This window comes from Hydra vulgaris, chromosome 11, assembly GCF_038396675.1.
Source record: "Hydra vulgaris chromosome 11, alternate assembly HydraT2T_AEP".
NCBI classification, from domain to species: Eukaryota; Metazoa; Cnidaria; class Hydrozoa; order Anthoathecata; family Hydridae; genus Hydra; species Hydra vulgaris.
The window spans coordinates 29,831,826-29,850,405 of record NC_088930.1 but is presented as its reverse complement, the minus strand read 5'-3'; the positions used below and the strand labels follow the sequence as shown (position 1 = coordinate 29,850,405).

At 25.9% G+C, this 18,580-nt stretch overlaps 1 protein-coding gene across 1 annotated transcript in view; it reads right to left on the bottom strand.

The window, feature by feature from the left end:
* LOC100199070 (argininosuccinate synthase) overlaps positions 1–18,580 on the bottom strand; it is an 83,149-nt gene that overhangs the window by 33,320 nt on the left and 31,249 nt on the right. The window contains exons 4-6 of the mRNA XM_065810712.1: positions 8,499–8,587; positions 6,492–6,548; positions 5,482–5,556 (exon numbers count right to left, since the gene is read on the bottom strand). Of these exons, the coding sequence (XP_065666784.1) occupies positions 5,482–5,556; positions 6,492–6,548; positions 8,499–8,587 (221 nt within the window). The remainder of the gene's footprint in view (positions 1–5,481; positions 5,557–6,491; positions 6,549–8,498; positions 8,588–18,580) is intronic.

The following is an 18,580-nucleotide window of genomic DNA, read 5'->3' as shown; positions in this document are numbered from 1 at the left end:
TTATACACTTCTCCATTTTTTCAAAAACAAGAAATTTAATTCTTTTAGACCGCTTAACTGTAGGATTACTCAAAAATATATTTATGTAAAAATATACTGATGTACATTATTAACATCCCTTAAAGTTCCAATAATTTTTTACTTTTACTCTTTTAGCCTTGATTTCAAAGACAAATTTACTTTCATATGACTGGGCTGATGCTATTTGTTTCTCTGCTAATAATTTTGCATCCTACTTAATCTCCTGGATCCAGACAGGTATGGAAGCTTTTATACCTACTGACTGGTTTTAAGTCAAGCTTCATTTAACAAATGGTTTTCACTTTCTTATGCAACTGCTATTACTAATTGTAACTATTTTTTTCTTCATCTTTTTCACAGGAACAATTCACTTGAGAATGAACACCTTTATACTATTGCAAGAAATCAATGTAATAAGGTGCTGTTTTGACACTGAGGGTGTCCTAGAAAAAAACAAACAGCCTTGGAAATAAGCTTTATCTCCACTGTGTAGTGTTGTAGTGATATTGTTATAATAATAGATTCACACTGCCAAGACTCAAGTTCCAATATTCTCAATTTACTATATCTTGTAACTTGTCACAGAAGTAAGGTTCAAGAGATTCTAGAAAATCAAAAGTGTTATTACCAAAGGCGAGTCTACCATCCCACCTCTTTTTTAATATTTTAATAATATAATCAATTTCAATATATTGAAGAGTTGTGATGTAAGTATTCAATATATAGATGTATTGATTATAAAATATAATTATATTCAATATATCAATTTAATATTGTAAGTAATGGATCCGATCCTCTCAAATTTTTATTATTTTGAGTCTAACAACTTACTCTCTGGCAGTCGGATCATTTTACAGCTGACTTGCTGTTATGACTGTTATAATGCTAACTGTTACAACTGTTAAACTAAAAGGTTCTATCAAGTACTAGATTGTGGCAGTATAACAAGGGCTATTGCTTTTGAAATATCAACAGCTGAAATATCAAGTCTGGCATGCTGGTCTTTCCATAAGTTTGCTTAACATGGTTTACCTAGGAAAGTTTTTGAAATTATTAAATCATTACTTTATACATACTCTAAAATATTCCTAATTACAGACTCTATTTTAAGTCATTCTTGAAGGGCAACACTCTTCTTTACATTACAGAACATGTTACAAGCTGTAACAGAACATTCCATCAATACATTAAATGTCCTATTTTTTTTGGACAAAATTCATTTATTTACAGCTATTAACAATTGCAATATTGTTGATATTTCCAAATCCTCTTCTTTACACCTTGGGTTACTCTTTTCTACAGATGTCTCTTGGAAACTATTAACATAATCCATTGCATGTTTAGAACCTGTTAAAGTTGCCTCCATTTATTTTGCTTTTCATTTCTTTCTCCTGTGAACTTGAGAACTCAGTAAAACTTATTTACTTCAAACAATTATCGCAATACTGTTGATATTTCTATATTGATGCACCCTTCTTACTGAGTCTACTTTAGGTCTCACTTCTACTTTACATCTTTTTAGATAATCTACACTAGTAACTTCTCATGGAATCCACCAATTTTTGTATTAGGATTTTATATTAAGCATATACAAATTGCAAAGTTAGCATCTAATAAGGTGCCACTTTTTATTGTGCTCATCATTTCCTTATTCTTGATTCCATTCTCTACCTCTACAAATCTCTTATTTGTCCCTGTATGGAATACTGTTGTCATATTTGGGCTGGTCCTTCTAATGATGCTCTTTCTCTTCTAGCCAATGTCCAAAAACATATTGTAAATGTAGTTGGACTCGCTCTATCTACTAAGCTTGAGCCTCTTTCCCACCGTTGTAAAGTTGCATCTCTTTCTCTTTTCTACAAATACTATCATGGTCGATGCTCAAAGGCAGGGTGCGACAAATCGATGAGCGTGCAAACATTTGTTAAAAAAAAGACAGAAAAACGAACATCACGCTTCCTTACTTTTATTTAAGCAAACGTTGGCTTAAAATCTTTGAAAACAAATGCATAACTTCAGCAATTTTTTTTCCAAATAATTATGCCATTGATAGTTTTTTAATTATTATAAAAAAAAGACATGTTTATTATGTAAAAACAAAAAGTTACTAAAATTTGAAACGCATTTTCAACGCCTTTAAAGGAAACCACGCTAATACTTTCTTCAATAGCGTTACTTTTAAGTTTAATAATTAAGTACGCAACTGAAAAAAGTAATGTTTTAGCATGGTTTTTACATGCGCTTACAAAAGCATGGGAAATTTTAGTTAAAATAAATGCATTTGCAATTACTTTAAAAGAAATCATGGTAAAACATTGCTTTCTTCAAAAGCGTGCTTTATTTAAATTTTTTTATTATCGTTAAATTAAAATAATGTTTGCTCGCCCTTTTAAAAGTTTTGAAAATTTTTTTTAAGATTTTGCATAAATATATATAATTTAATAGAATATATAGAACTATTATGTTTATTATAGTTTTCATTTTTTACTGTGCTTAACAGCACACTCAAACCTCTTTTTATACGTTTCTTTTTTATGCAATACTTTAATTGTGCATTTTGTTTTAAGCGATTTTTTTTGTGCGATCTCATATAATTTAATTTTTGAATGTGCATTAATTTCAATTTCAATGATTACTATGTGTAATATGTATGTACATACGTCATTATATAGTTACTGTTATGAACATGCAACCACAAATTGCATTACAACGTTAACTTTTAAATATTTTTTATATAAGAGTTGAATTGAATTTTAGAGCAGCAATGCAAGGAGCTTTTTTATGCGGTCCGTATCTAACTGCATAAAAAAAATGTTTTTAATATCGTTTCAAAAACTAATTTTTATAGGTACTCCTGAAGTTTTATGTGATTTTTTAAAATGCGTTTTCTTTTATGCGGTACTTTATCATAAAATACTTAATTTTATAAATATAATAATATCATATTAAGTATTTAATAATAACTTAATATAATAACTTATTAAATACTTAATATTATATTTTATTTTATTAAATACTTAGTATTACATCTTAAAATATATATTTTATATATATTTTAAAATGTTTTAAAAAAGAAATGCCAAAACAACCTTTATTTTATTTTTAGTTCCTTTTTATTTAAATTTCTTCAAGTTTATACGTTTTTTTACAAGTAAATAAATTTAACAAACTAAATTGAGAAAAATTCACTATTTTGTATTAATAGATTAGGTCAAGGTTGTCACGTGATTGTAATGTTATCACCCTATTCGAAATGGTAGAAGCCATGAATTGTTCTGAAAACGTAAATATTAGAAAAACCTTTAAAAAAATCGTTTAAATTATTTTTTTTTTCATTCGAGTTTAATTAACAATGCAAACATTTCTTATGCTGTTTTTTATTTCTCAGTACCTAATCGAGCTTCAGTATATAATAAGTTATTGTTAATTAGTAAGTAACTCCTTTAGTAAAATGTTTTAAGCATTGTTGAATGGATAATTTGTGATATCATTGTATGCTTATAATGTATGTACATTTATAAGCATGTCAAAATTTAGCAATAATAAAAAATAAACAACATAAATTCCATATAAAAATTATCTATACTTTATTATAAACAGTTTAGAGGTTAATTTACTCAAAAAAGTTATATAGAATTCAAATTTAAAAGTAAAAAAAAGTAAAGAAATGATTAAGATAAATCTTTACATTACTTTACATTATGTTGTTGCTTAAACAATTTCAAACACAACAGATTTTTAGCATTTTTATTATCGGTTCTTAACAACTACTTGGTTCTTATATATCTACTTCTTTGCATGATCTCTTAACTCTTTTATAACCACTTCTTCACATGATACAATCTTTCTTAATGCTTTTATAACCACTTCTTCATGTGATACAATCTTTCTTAATGCTTTTATAACCACTTCTTCATGTGATACAATCTTTCTTAATGCTTTTATAACCACTTCTTCATGTGATACAATCTTTCTTAATGCTTTTATAACCACTTCTTCATGTGATACAATCTTTCTTAATGCTTTTATAACCACTTCTTCATGTGATACAATCTTTCTTAATGCTTTTATAACCACTTCTTCACATGATACAATCTTTCTTAATGCTTTTATAACCACTTCTTCATGTGATACAATCTTTCTTAATGCTTTTATAACCACTTTTTTACATGATACAATCTTTCTTAATGCTATTATAACCACTTTTTTACATGATACAATCTTTCTATCTTTCATACAGCTAACCTTACCACTTTTTCGCATAACCTAACAGAACAACAGCCTATTGCAAATCAATTTTTAATTCCGAAAAAAAGAAAGAAACTATTCTGTAATAATGCATGACATAAATATTAGTACATACTTCTTCATGGAATAAAAATTATACCATTTTTTGACACTTCATAATGATTTTCTTATAACATTCCTAATTATGAAAAATTCTTCAAGGATTTTCTCTTATTCTTCGCAATGTTATCACCTCATTCAACAAGACTGCCGATGAGATAGTTTTCGTTTGACATCAGAGCGACTTAATGGATAGATAATAGTTGTCAGTCATAAGGTTATTGCATAAGGTTATTGCATCATTAATTTGCGTGCAATTTGCAAATGTGTGAAAAATTGTTTTAAATTAATAAAATATTGATAAAATTCAATAAGCATCTTTGATATGTCTAATTATTATATATCTTATTAACTAGAATAAAAGTTATTTGAAAATAAAACTCCCTTATAATTTAATAAAAAATTATTTAAATAAAAAAATTAATCAAATATAAAATTATTTTATTAAAAAAAATTAAAATTGAAAAAATTAAAAATAAAGGGCCTTTAGAAAAAAAGTAGGGGGAGGGCACGCGTCCCGGTGTGCTCGGCCCTGTTATTTGACATTTCTCTTAAATGAGACGTTTGTCAATAAATAAAGAAAATAAATGCCAACATTTATCTAAAAAAAATGATTTGTCGCGCCCTGAAAGGTGCAACCATTCCTAGTTCCATCAACTAAAACTCATTCTTGTTTGACTCGTCATACAGCAAAGGCTCATTCGTTTACTGTATCTGTCCCTGCATGCTCTAAAAACTTTTATTCATCTTTTTTTTTTTTTGCATATCAATAATTTTGAACTCTCTCCCATCTTCATTTTTTCCTGACTCATAATTTCAAGTTTTTTAAGTCTTCTGCCAACCATTTTCTTGCACTTTAACAATAATCTTTGTTTTCTGTTATCTCCCAACATAAATAGTGGTTGCTAGCAGCCTTGAAGTGAATTTTTTTTTTCTTTCTAAAAAAAAAAGATCAACTTTGTTTCTGCACCATGAGCCTAATAAATGTAAAATTACCCAGCCAGCAGTAAAGGCTAACAAAAAATAATCTAGTACCTTGAAACTGTCACCTTAAATAGTGTAAAACTGATAAATTTAAATACCTCAGTATAATAAAGCAATAAATTTAAGTACCTTCGCATAATCAAACAAAGCTGCTCTGCCTTGATATTTTTCATAAAACTCAGGAATTTTCCAAGGTGCAATTACCTAAAACGATAAAAGATTCTTTAAAGTTCAAAATTTTTTTTTACTATTTAAAAAAAAATATTTTAACTTTGCTGATCTTAAATTTACACATATTTAACTCTTCATTATTTGTTTGACTAATGCACACAGCATTGGAATAAACAGCTGATCAACAATCAATAATTGTTTAATTTTGGAAAAAATGATTTTTATATACTCCTGATATCAATTTTGGTCAATCTAATTTGATTGGCAAAAATTGCAAGGTAAACTTAATGATAAAAAATTGAAATACCTTTAAAAACAGAAATATGAAATTATTAAGTTAGCAACTAAATGTTTTAGAATATTGGAATAAAATTGTTTTGAGACCCTAATAACCTTTAGTTTATAGTATAAAAAAAGCGCAAAAATAATAAATAAGCAAAAATACAGAATGATAAAAAATACAGAATATTTTTGATTGACGGAGTAAACATATTTTGAGATCATAATAATTTTTTTGACTTTAGAAAGTTAATTAAATGTTAATGAATTGAATTTTTTTTAATGAAATTAATTTGAAATATAAACTAGAAATGTTAACATTACTTTTAAAAGCCAAAATAAGAAATATAGCTTTTGATAAGTGGTAAAAACATGGATTAAGAACATTATAAGAATTTAAGCAAAATAACTTTTATTGTTTACTTTTACATAATTTACTTTTACTCACATTGTTTAATAATCTCAAAAGTTTAAGATCATTAAACATCAAAATGAAACAGTTTTCATTTTAAGTATTAAAATTGTTTAAATAAAAAGTGCAAAATCCATAAAATAGTTTTACTTTTTTTTTTAAGAAAGATATCATATTATATTGAACTATCCAAAACAAATTAAAGTTTTTTTAACTATTAGGTCTTTTTAATCCAAACTGCATTTACTAAAACTATACTTAACACTTTGATACTTACTTTGACACCAGGATATAAAGTATAGTAGGTCAATTCAAATCTCACTTGGTCATTTCCCTAAACAAAACCAAAAGCTATTTATAAAGCTCATCATTAAGTTATCACTTACTTATAATTAAGTTATCAAGTATATCCTCATATAAGTTAACAAGTATCTTATCTATAAGTTATCAAGCATGTCCTATGCAAGTTATCAACTATCTTCATATATCTATCATATAAATAATTATATAAGTATTATTTTCAAATTTGAAAAAAAAGACAATAAAATATACATTTTTTCATACACCTACATGTGCTTTTTTCCAGATTTCCCACTAACCTCTCACTGTGCATACATTTTATGGACAATCAATTACAAATTACAAACTACCTCAATAAGGTGATTAGTTACTGAAAATTTTGAATATGCATATGTTTTTATAAAAAAGTTTGAATATTTTGTTCTATTAAAACTGTTGTGAAAATTAATTTTTTTATTAGGAAAATGAAAAGTAAAATGAACATTGCTTTAATTAATGACAGTGGTGTACCCTCTGGTTTTTTTCCCGGTCGCCCTGCAGGCAATTAACACAGTTTTTATTTCTCATTTGAGTCATCCATTATGATAATTAGTAGTCCGGTGTAAAAGTTTTTTTTTAATATTTTTTCTTGGGTGAAAATACTTCAGAAAAAAATTTAAATGCCTAATTACTAAAATATGTTTAATAAAAAACAGTCCATTTAAAAGTGTATTAATTAATTAAATTAATTAAAGATGTGTTGTCAGAGTCAATAGGCCGGGTGAATAAAGAAAAGCAATTGCTTTTACTCAGTAATAAGTCAGCTTTATGTGAATAAAAACTTCAACAATTATGGTCAGACTTGCAGAGCTGAACAACTCAGCGTTTTTGGAGTAAATTGCTTAGCTTTACATGAATAAAAATTTGAGTGAGTTTGCTAAAATTTTTATTCACATAAAACTGAACTATTACTCCAAAAACCCTGAGTAGAAGCAATTGCTTTTTTTTTATTTACTCGGCCTGATGTCAGTATTGTACCGTATAAAGATTTCATTAGTTGAAAGCCAAAGATGTAAAGATATGTTTTATATGTAGATAAATATTCTATTGTTCTCTCTCATTCTTCAATCGAATTTAATTTAGTTGAATGTTTAAAACATTAAGTTTTTAATGTTTTAAACACTTTTCATTATACTAAAACTTTTTTTTTTTAGAAAAAAAGAATTTCCACATGCATCATTAATTGCGCTCTAATTAATGATTTTTCAAATGCATCTTAATGTTTTTTATTTTGTTAATTTTGTTTAAAAAAGTTAAAATAAAAATTTAATTTACTAATAAAAACAAATAAGGTTCAGTTTTACTAATGATTAAACTGCCCATTCACATGATTCAAAATGTGACTATAAGGTTTGAAAAATGATACAATATAATTTGGAAATGAAAGAAAATGTAATTTTAAAACTCATTTTAAATTGAGAAGAAACATGCTTCAAAATGCAACAACAATGTTTAAAAAAACAGTACAGTTGCACTTCTAAATATTAAATCGCATGTCAGCTTCTTTTTATTAAGTTGGGTGAAATAATGCACCGTAGTGTACTCATTGTTAAACAAATTTAAATGTTTTTTAAAGTTTTCTTTTAAATAATCACAAGGAATAAAATCTTCATAGATCAAAATATGGTTTTATTAATAAACAGACTTTTGTAAGTAAGTACTGACAGGCATTTTTTTTAAATTTCAGTTGCCCATGGAGAAAACCAGTTGTCCTGTGCCACCGGACGACCATGAGGATACACCCCGGGATGACGGTCACAAAATTGAAGACTGTCATACAATTGAAGTCTATCACAAAATTAAATTTCAAGATGAATAATTTTTGAACTGTTAAAAATGTGATTTTTAGCATTAAATATTTTTAAAATAACAAAAATAGAAATATATTTATTTAGGATCGAAGTAACTAATTGATAATAATAATGTAAAAAAAATATAGATTAACCTTTCCAGTTGCACCATGTGAAACATATGAAGCTTTTTCTTTTAAAGCTATTTGTACTTGTCTTCTTGCAATACAGGGTCTTGCAATAGCTAATTTAAAATTTTCCTTTAGAAAAACTTAAAAAGATTACAAGTTAAAGATAAAATCTACTTTTGCTAAAAATTTACTGTTCAGCAATGCAGCTTTTTTTTATTTTATTGTAAACACATTGAATAGATTTATTTATTTAATTAATTTAAAAGTAAGATAGAAAGTTATTTTATATTCAAATATAAATTTTTTTTTAACTTTTTCATCATACTAACTAATAAGAGCTGTTGACAAAAACATTTGTTTAATGCCTTATTTTTTTATTAATTCAGTTTCTTAATAAAAGTTAGTTTTTTTATTACTTTTATTTTTTATAATTCACCTGCCCAAGGCCGAGGAGGCCACTACAGATGAGGAGGCTACTTGTGGTTATAACCCTCTCTTAACTCTATAACTCTGAAACACGAACCTTGACGAACAAGGTTGCTGCGCGGAGAAACAAGTTAAGCACAGTACTACCAGGGACGTGGTGGGAATCGAACTCGGAACCTCTCGCTTATGAAGCGAGTGCTCTACCAATACACCACTACCGCAAGTTGGTAATATTTTAAATTTTAAGTTGGTAATGTTTTAAATTTTAAGTTGGTAATGTTTTTTAATTATAAGCTGGTAATGTTTTTAATTTTAAGTTGGTAATGATGATGCTGATGATAACAATGCTTATCTACGGTAACGCAGGCCTTGTTTTAAAGTGTTGAGCGTAGAGCGATTTACGTACGCCTTTAGTGATTTTACATAAGCAGTAAGCGATTTTGGTTAAGTTACTTTTTATCATTTTTTAACTTTTAAATTATACTATAAATGGTAAGACAAAAAAAGTAATTAATTTTAAAAAAAGTCACATTAACTTTTGAATGACGCTTATGTAAAAATATTTGTTACAATAGTTTGAATGACAACTATGTTTGATATAAGCGCTATCTAAATAAAGATTTAAATAATAATTTAAATAATAAATTTTTTCATTAGTAAATATTTACTAATGAAAAAAACTCAAATTAAATAAAAGTTTATTTTTATTTTTTCTTTGCTTGAAGCATAAAAACATAATTTTATTCTGATAAAAAATATTTTATTTAATTTAAAACTAATTTAATAAAAATATATAATTTTATTCTGATAAAAAAAAAAAAAAAAAAATTAATTTAGATTTAAAAAATATATAATTTAATTTTGATTTAAAAAATATGTTTAAGTTTATTAAAATTAAAGTTAATGCTTGGGTTTAACTTAACGGTCAAACCTATTTAAAAATATTACTAAATTGTTCAATTTCTAAATCTTATTTATTCTAAAAAAAAATATCAGCTTATTTTTATCGCAATTGTTTTCTCGGTTTTCCATCCTAAACATTTTTAGTTGCAAAGTTACAAAGGATCATTTGTAGTTGCAAAGCCGCTACTAGAAATTTAAGAAATAATCATTTTAAAAACTCAAAAATTTAACATATTTTAATTCATTTATGCAAATGTCGAAAGAAGAAAGAAATTTGTTAATACCAAACATTTTTAAAAATGCAATATTAAATTTAATTATTTAATATTAAAAAAAATAAACATTCCTTTATAGTAATAATAAAAAATAAGTTAAATAACATTTAACTTATTTTGCGGTAATTAATATTATTGCAGTAATTTAAAAAAGTTAATTTCTTTAAAAAATAAAGAGAATTTTATGACGTCAAATATTGCGTTAAGCTAATGCATTAAGCATTTTTTATTAAAAACAAGGCCTGTCATGCCACAAAAAACGTTCATTAAAGCAACCTTTTTCAGTTTTGCAACAAAAAAATTTCTGAAATGCAACCTACTAATTTGGTAAGTCAGCACGCAATTTTATTCAAATGTTTATATTTGGCATTATGTTTATATGCTTTGAGATGAATCTTATAATGTTTTGGATATAATTTTTATATAAATTCTTATAATATATTAGTCTAATTATTATATTATTATTAATTATTGAATTAAAAAATTTTTTGTTTAATATAGCAATTATGATTCAATATAACATATATATAATATAATATATTTGTTGAATACGTGTGCTATAATAATGTATAATATATATATAAATAAGAGTGTATATATGTGTTTATAATAAGATATTATATGTGTATATAATAAGATATATATGTGTATATATTAAGATATATATGCATATATAATAAAAATATATAAATATATAATGCATATATAAATAAGAGTGCTCAATGTTCTTAAAAACAGATATATATATATATATATATATATATATATATATATATATATATATATATATATATATATATATATATATATATATATATATATATATATATATATACATACACATATATTTATATAGCCTTGCATGGCAGTCAAAAATTTTCTTGCATAAACTGTAGTTTTAATGGGAGCACTAATAAACCAGACCAGAAAATGTTTAAAAATTTAATTTTTTTTCTCTTAAATATATATATAAAGATAGATTGCTTACCCAAACCTAACCCTCAGTTGATGTAGTGACACTTCCTTGTAGTAGCAAGCTATAAGATAGTTGATGTAGCAGCACTCCCTTGTAGTACCAGGCTATATGATAGTCGATGTAGAGGCACTCCTTTGTAGCAGCAGGCTATAAGATAGCCAATGTAGCAACACTCCACACATGTTTTAAAAATATATTTTAATAAAACAAAAACATTATTAACTAAAAAAAATTTCTAGTCATTATTATTGCAGTTTTTAAAAAAATGATAAAACTTAATGTACTTCCGCATTAATTTAATTCTTTTAACTTTTAAACGACAATAAAATGTAGCTTAATTGTCGAAGTCGCAAAATTGTTGTTAAAAGCGACTTTTTTTACCATAAGTCTCTTGTGACTACAAGATAAGGATATATATATGTGCATATGTATATGTGTGTGTATATATATATATATATATATATATGTATATATATATATATATATATATATATATATATATATATATATATATATATATATATATATATATGTATATAAATATATATACATATATATGTGTCTATATATATATATACATATATATGTATGTTTGGATTCTATTCTCTATCTCTATAAATCTCAAATCCGGCCTTGTATGGAATACTGTTGCCATATCTGGGGCGGTTCTTCTAATGATGCCCTTTCTCTTATAGACAAGGTGCAAAAACGCATTGTAAACATAGTTGGACCTGCTCTTGCAGCCAACCTCCAACCATTATCACAACCTCTAACCATTATCACATCTACCAATCATTATCACATAACCCACAACCTCCAACCATTATCACATCGTCGTAATGTTGCTTCTCTTTCTCTTTTCTACAAATACTATAATGGGCACTGCTCTAAAGAGCTAGCGTCTCTTGTGCCATCTACTAAAATTCATTCTCGTGTTACTCATCATTCAATTAAGTCTCATCCTTTTTCTGTTACTGTTCTTAAGTGCTCCAAAAACGCTTATTTATCTAGTTTTTTTCCTCGAACATCAGCTCTTTAGAATTCAATTCCTTCATCTTGCTTTCCTGATTCATATAATTTGCATTCCTTTAAGTTGTCCGTTAATCGTTATCTTGCTCTACAATCTTCATCTTTTTCCTTTCAGCAACTTCCAACTCTAGTTAGTAGCTGCATGCAGCCTTGTTGGAAGTGAAGATATTTAAAAAAATATATACATATACATATACATATATATATGTATATATATATATATATATATATATATATATATATATATATATATATATATATATATATATATATATATATATATATATATATATATATATATTCATATATATATATATAAAATACCTCCAGTGTGTAAAATATTTTTTCGAGAAGTTTGAAAAAGACTTTTTTGTTGATTGAGTTGTTTCAAGTTAATGAATTAACTAATTTAAAAATTTGATATATATATTTTTTTATTTTAACTTTTTTTCAAATTTTAAAACAATGAATTAGAATCTGCATATAAGATGTTACTGAATTATTACAATATTTCTTAACTGAAACACACTGCCAATACCAGTACTTTCAGTGTGACAGCACATGTAATATTTTACCAAAAGATTCTCATGTACCACATTTTTTGTCATTACTCTTTTTCTTTATTATAGATTTTAAAAAATCAATTCAAAATCAAGTTGAAAAAGCTTTAAATTTGTATCAGTTAAAAAGTCTGATGTCTATTGCACTATAAATTGTTGTGTTATTTTAAAAGATTGGTAAGGAAGATGCTTGTATTACTAAAATAAATAAAAAATTTTACTGTTGTAAGTTCAGAAAAAGAAAAAACTGTAAGATATTATGTACAATATGGAAAGCTGTTATTAAGATAATTCACAACCACCTAGTCTCCACATTATCTTAGAAAAAATCCTTAAATTACAGAAGTTTACAGAAATGATTCACAAAAATATCATTTTGAAAAAGTAAATCATCGTTTTATTCCTTTAAAGAGCCAGGAAAATAAGAATTTTTAGCAGTGGTTGATTTCGAATACTTCAATTGATTGATTTAGTTTTTAACAACCAACATCTTCATCTATTAGTAATAGTATAAATCTATTGATAATGAACCCAATTTTATTGGTTATCTTGAAGCCACTTCATAAATTTCTTTATTCCTTTAAAAATTAACTCTGAATGTTTTTGTTGTTCCTGTTGCTAAAATAGAGACTGATGTTATGCTTGTATGTTATGTTGTTCGAAATTTCTAAATTATGAGAGTTTATGAAGAGGAAGAGTGTTTATGGTTTTATTTCATGTGAAAAAATATGAAATAAAAATTATTTAAAGTTATTCTTGGTAGCAAATTCAACGCCACCATATAAAAAGATAAAAGGAATATAAATATTTTTTAAAACCAAAGGATTTATTTTAACACAGTTTTTTTTTAACTTTATACACAAATACAAGAGATTGGTTTTATTTGAAATGATATTTTAAATAAAATAAATTAGAATTGTATATTGTATAATTGGAAAAATACAAAAAATTAAAAAAATCTGGTCCCTGCCATATTGAAAGAGTCAAACAATGAGCAACAAGAATTTGTTTTGCACAAGGTATTAACTATGAACAACAATTACATGAACTTTCAAAATTGGTTGATAGAAAGTTGCAAGGTGATCTAATTCAAGAAAGTTGCAAGGTGTTTAAAATGTTTAGATTACAAAACAATATAAACAAACTGAAAGAAACTGAAAGAATAACTAATGATCAGAAAATAAGAAGACAATTTGTAAGAAACTCACTTTTCTTTTCTTTTCTTGGCATAATTTCTTTACCAACCATGTTGTAGGAGCTTGGAATATTCTAGATCAATATGTGATAAATGCTACTTTGATAAGGAAAGCTTTATTAAAAATGTTTTATAATTGTTATCCTGATATGAAAAAAAAAAACCTAGCTACTTTAATGAAATACAAAGTCCTCTCCAGCACTTAAATGATAATACTCAAACCAAACCTAAAGAGAAGTTTTTGACACTTCTGAAAAGATTTTTAATGCAATTTTTAGTACACAACTAGAAATTTATAACAAAAAAAATGCAATGATCTGTGAATTTCAAAAGATTCTAAGTTTTGCATGAATTTTTTCTTGACTTAGGGGTTGTCTATAAATTACGTCATGCTTTAGAGAGAAGGGGGGGGGGGGAGGTGTTAGTGGTATTGTGATGACTTATACGAAACTTGTTACTAAAGAGTTACCATATTGTTAAGAGGGGGACAGGGGTCTCAAACTGTCAAAAATTGCATGACATAATTTGTAGACGACCCACTGTGGAAAATAAAGGTCTGTTTTGGATCAAAAATCAATAACTTTTTTGTTACTAAAGATTAAGTGTTGAAATTTGGCACAAATGTAAAATAGTAAATGATGCTTCTAACATTTTTTATAAAAAAAAATTTTAATATAAAATTTGTAAATAAAAATCAAAAAATTCAAAATTGTCATTTTTTATTTTATTTTAACTAAACATGTTCTTTTTAATTATGTGAAAAAACGTTGAAAGTATTCAAAACAGCAAAAAATACATAAAAATGCTTATTTAATTGGAAAATATATTCATATAAAATTTATTTATATATAATAAACATTTATACAAGCTTTCGGCTAAACTCTAGACAAAAAACTAACACATACTTTTTAACAAAAATTTTCCTTATATTAGGCTCAATTGCTTTATTAATTTGATTTTTTAATTGTTGCATGTAATTAATTAATTTGCATATATTTCATCTTTTACATAAATATTTTCAAGAGTTCATAAAATGATTATTATAGAAATATTCAGAATATTTTATTAATAACAATTTTTATACAGTGAGTTTTTATTGAATAAAATAAAGGTCGACTTTCAAAAGCTGCAAAGTATCTTCATTAAGTTCTTGGACATTTTTACTGGACGGTTTTCTAATGCTGGTGATGTAGGGATCGGAAGTGTACAGAAAAGTATGAAACACATCCTCATTTGTAGCTAATCTAGAACATTCCCTGGCATGATGAAGGCAAAATTTTTTATAATCTTTATGGGATTCTTCCGCATTTTCTGAAAGTTGACCAATAGGCAGTACTGTAAAATGTTTTATGATATTTTCTCCATGGAGTAAAATTTTGTGTACTGAAGATGGCATATAGTACCAGCTGTAACTGCTCACATAGATGTGGGGAGTTTCTGTAGCATATGTACCAAAACTTTCAGCATTTATCATAACACCTGAGAAGAGAGCTTGCAGAACTATGTAAAGTCACTTAATCAAATTTTAATTTACTCCAGTGATTTCAGAAGAGCAGTTTGCATTGTAAAAAAATTTCCTAGCAGTATTACCATCATTGGTATTACAACTTACTTGTTTTAGTTTGTCTATGATTAACCCTAGCTGCTCACAAAAACGTTTCGGTACCAAGTTCTTCTTTTTTTTCTTTTGTCATTTTTTTTCTTCGCTTTTAGCTGACCATGTTTGGAAAGGCAGGTGGTATAAAAAGCGGTTTTCTGTTTTCTAACTTTTACCACTTTTTTATCTATAATTTTGGAAACCACACATATCTGCACCTGATTTTTAATAAATCAATTTTATAGACACCAAAGCTAAAAATTAATTACAAAAATGAAGAATGGGTAATCGTGGGTGATTACTAAAAAAATCGGTGAACTTTAGGTTTTTTTATTTTCTAGTTCATTTTATAGTTCAATTAATTTTTAGTAAACAAAACCAATAATTAAAAATATGAATTTGTTTTAAAATCTCCATAACATGATGCTTTCAAAAATGTATAACACTTTATACTTATTTATAAAAAGTTTTATAGACATCTTTTAAAGTGATGAAGCATGTAAGTTTCAATTGAACATTTACAAAAATATGAAACATTAGGGCTTCAAAAATTATCTTTTTGTATAAAATTGGCTGAATTCATTATAGTAAAGAATATTAAACTATTTAAAAAAGTTTAAGTATAATTTCTGCACTGAAATTTAAGCTAAAAACATTTATGGTTTTGGTAGTTTTCCCACAGTTCCCACAGTGTGACCTCTTAGTGAAATTAACCTTTTTTGTCAAATAACCCATTAAAAAATAATAGGAGATAATAAATTTTTTTTTTTGATTGTTGACTTTTACTTTATCTTATATTTATAATATATTATAATAAATTATATGCAGATAATATATCATAATTAGGATAACATATTCTTAGGGATCATATATATTTTCCATATTCTTAGGAACCATATAATTTAACAAAAAGCTTAAATTTTTAAATAACGTAAGCTTTTTGTAAATTTTCTTAAAACGTGCTAATGCAGGCACTTTATTTAGGCAATAAAAAAAAGACCTGGACTTTTCTTTATAGTATTTTACCAACTTCCATTAGAATCTTTTTTACATGCATGTGGCCTCGCTATATATAGGAGATAATTACTTTTATACTTATTGCACACAAAAACAATAGGAGAAGTGGGGGCATAACTGCATATGGAGGCACAAACATTTTTTAAGATTTTCTTATGAAAAATATTATCTAATTTGGCAACAAACATACCTTGCGTTAGTAAAACAGTTACCCTCATTTTGTTTATGCCAATAAAAGTGCCTGTAGCGTTTCTGAGAAGTTGTGCATAATATTTCTTATTTTGATGAAAATATTATATTTACATCTATTTTTCCTGACCTTTTTTTGTGGAGTAAGCAATATTTAATTTTAGTATTAAAGATATGTGTTATCAGTGTTATTTCATCAAGTGAAAACTATTTTTGATATCTATCTTTGAAACTGGTTAAAATATAAAACTAAGAGTAAAATTATTTCATTATTTGTTTTGCAACATGCCCTAAGAAAGAAGAAGCTGCTCTAAATATTTAAAATTAATTTCAATTAGTTAAAATAATTCAAAAAACTGGTATTATGAATTTTTAATTCTTGAGCAATAGCATGCAATGTTTTAGTATGCAATGTTTTAGCATGCAATTCTTTCTCCTTTAGGGCAATACAAAGAGCTCCGCCTAAAGTTAAAAGATTTTCCAAAAAGCAACATACCATAAAAACAAAGATGTCCCACAGGTTTAAGGGGTAACCTTGAGGCTAACCATGAGATAAACACAAAGTGTGTCGCTTCCACAATACTCGAATACCAAATAAAAACAATTTGTAATTTTATTTGCAAGGAAATGAGAATTCAAATTTATACTACATGTGTGTACTGAATTAGATTTTGGTAATTTGTTTCTCAACATGTTGTTGCAATCATCAGGTGAAATACAAATCTAGTTTTTTCGTTAAAAAATGATATACAATTGAAACTAGTCACATAAAACTATACAGAAAAAAACCAATACAGAAAAACTATTGTTACAACCGCGTGTATCTAATCTTCAGGTTTGTGCTTGCCTAATAGGAATTTATTTTCGTGAGGAAATTAACTCTGTTTTTTTAATAAGTAGCTCTTCAGCATTTTTATAAAGTAAAATTATTAGTTTTTCCTATAAACAAAGTAAATATTTTTTTGTTGCATTGTTGTAAACAGGGGCTTTTTTAGGATAGGAAGTTAATTCTGGTGTTTCTTTCAGTTTTTCCCTAGTTTCCTATATGAGTATAAAAAATGAATTCCTTCTGAATAAATGTTGTAGAGCAACAAACGTGATTTAAAAATGTATAACAACTTCCCCAAACATACCCAGCAGAGCATGCATTGGTTTATCAGAAGGTGTGTGGAAAAAGAGATATGCAAACCACAAGCAATCATTTACAAATAAAAAACTTTCAAATGCAACCACTCTCTCAAAATATATATGATTAGATACACACAGTTGTAACAATGGTTTTTTCTGTATATTTTTTCCGTAACTAGTTTCAATTGTATATAATTTTTTAACGAAAAAACTATATTAGTATTTCACCTGATGATTGCAACAGCATGAAACTTAAAGTTGTGAAAATCAAATAGTTTTAATTTCTACTATATATATATATATTTTTTTTTTTTTTATATAAATTCCTAAATTTATGTAGGTTTATGCTTATGTCAAATGAAAATACTTTGTCAAAAATTGCAATGATTAGAGCCTGGGAACAAAAATACCCCAAAAATTTTGCAGCCCCAACCCCATGTATGAGTGTAATAAGTTTATTAGATATTTTAATTTACTACCTTTTAATAAATTGCAATATATCTACATGTTTAAATGTAGTATGAGATTGTAAATTAAAAAATTTTATAAATTCATAACTCTTACATTTGGGGTTGGGGCTGCAAACGTTTTGGTGTAATTTTGTTTCAAGGCTTCAATTGCAATTTTTTATAAAATATTCTTATTTGACATAAGCATGTCAACTTTGGAGTTTTTTACAATACCTGATCATATCTTTTAAGAACATTGAGCACTATATTTGTAGAATAATTTAAAATTATATATATATAATTTTAAATTATTTACAAATAGAGTATGTATACATATATATATATATATATATATATATATA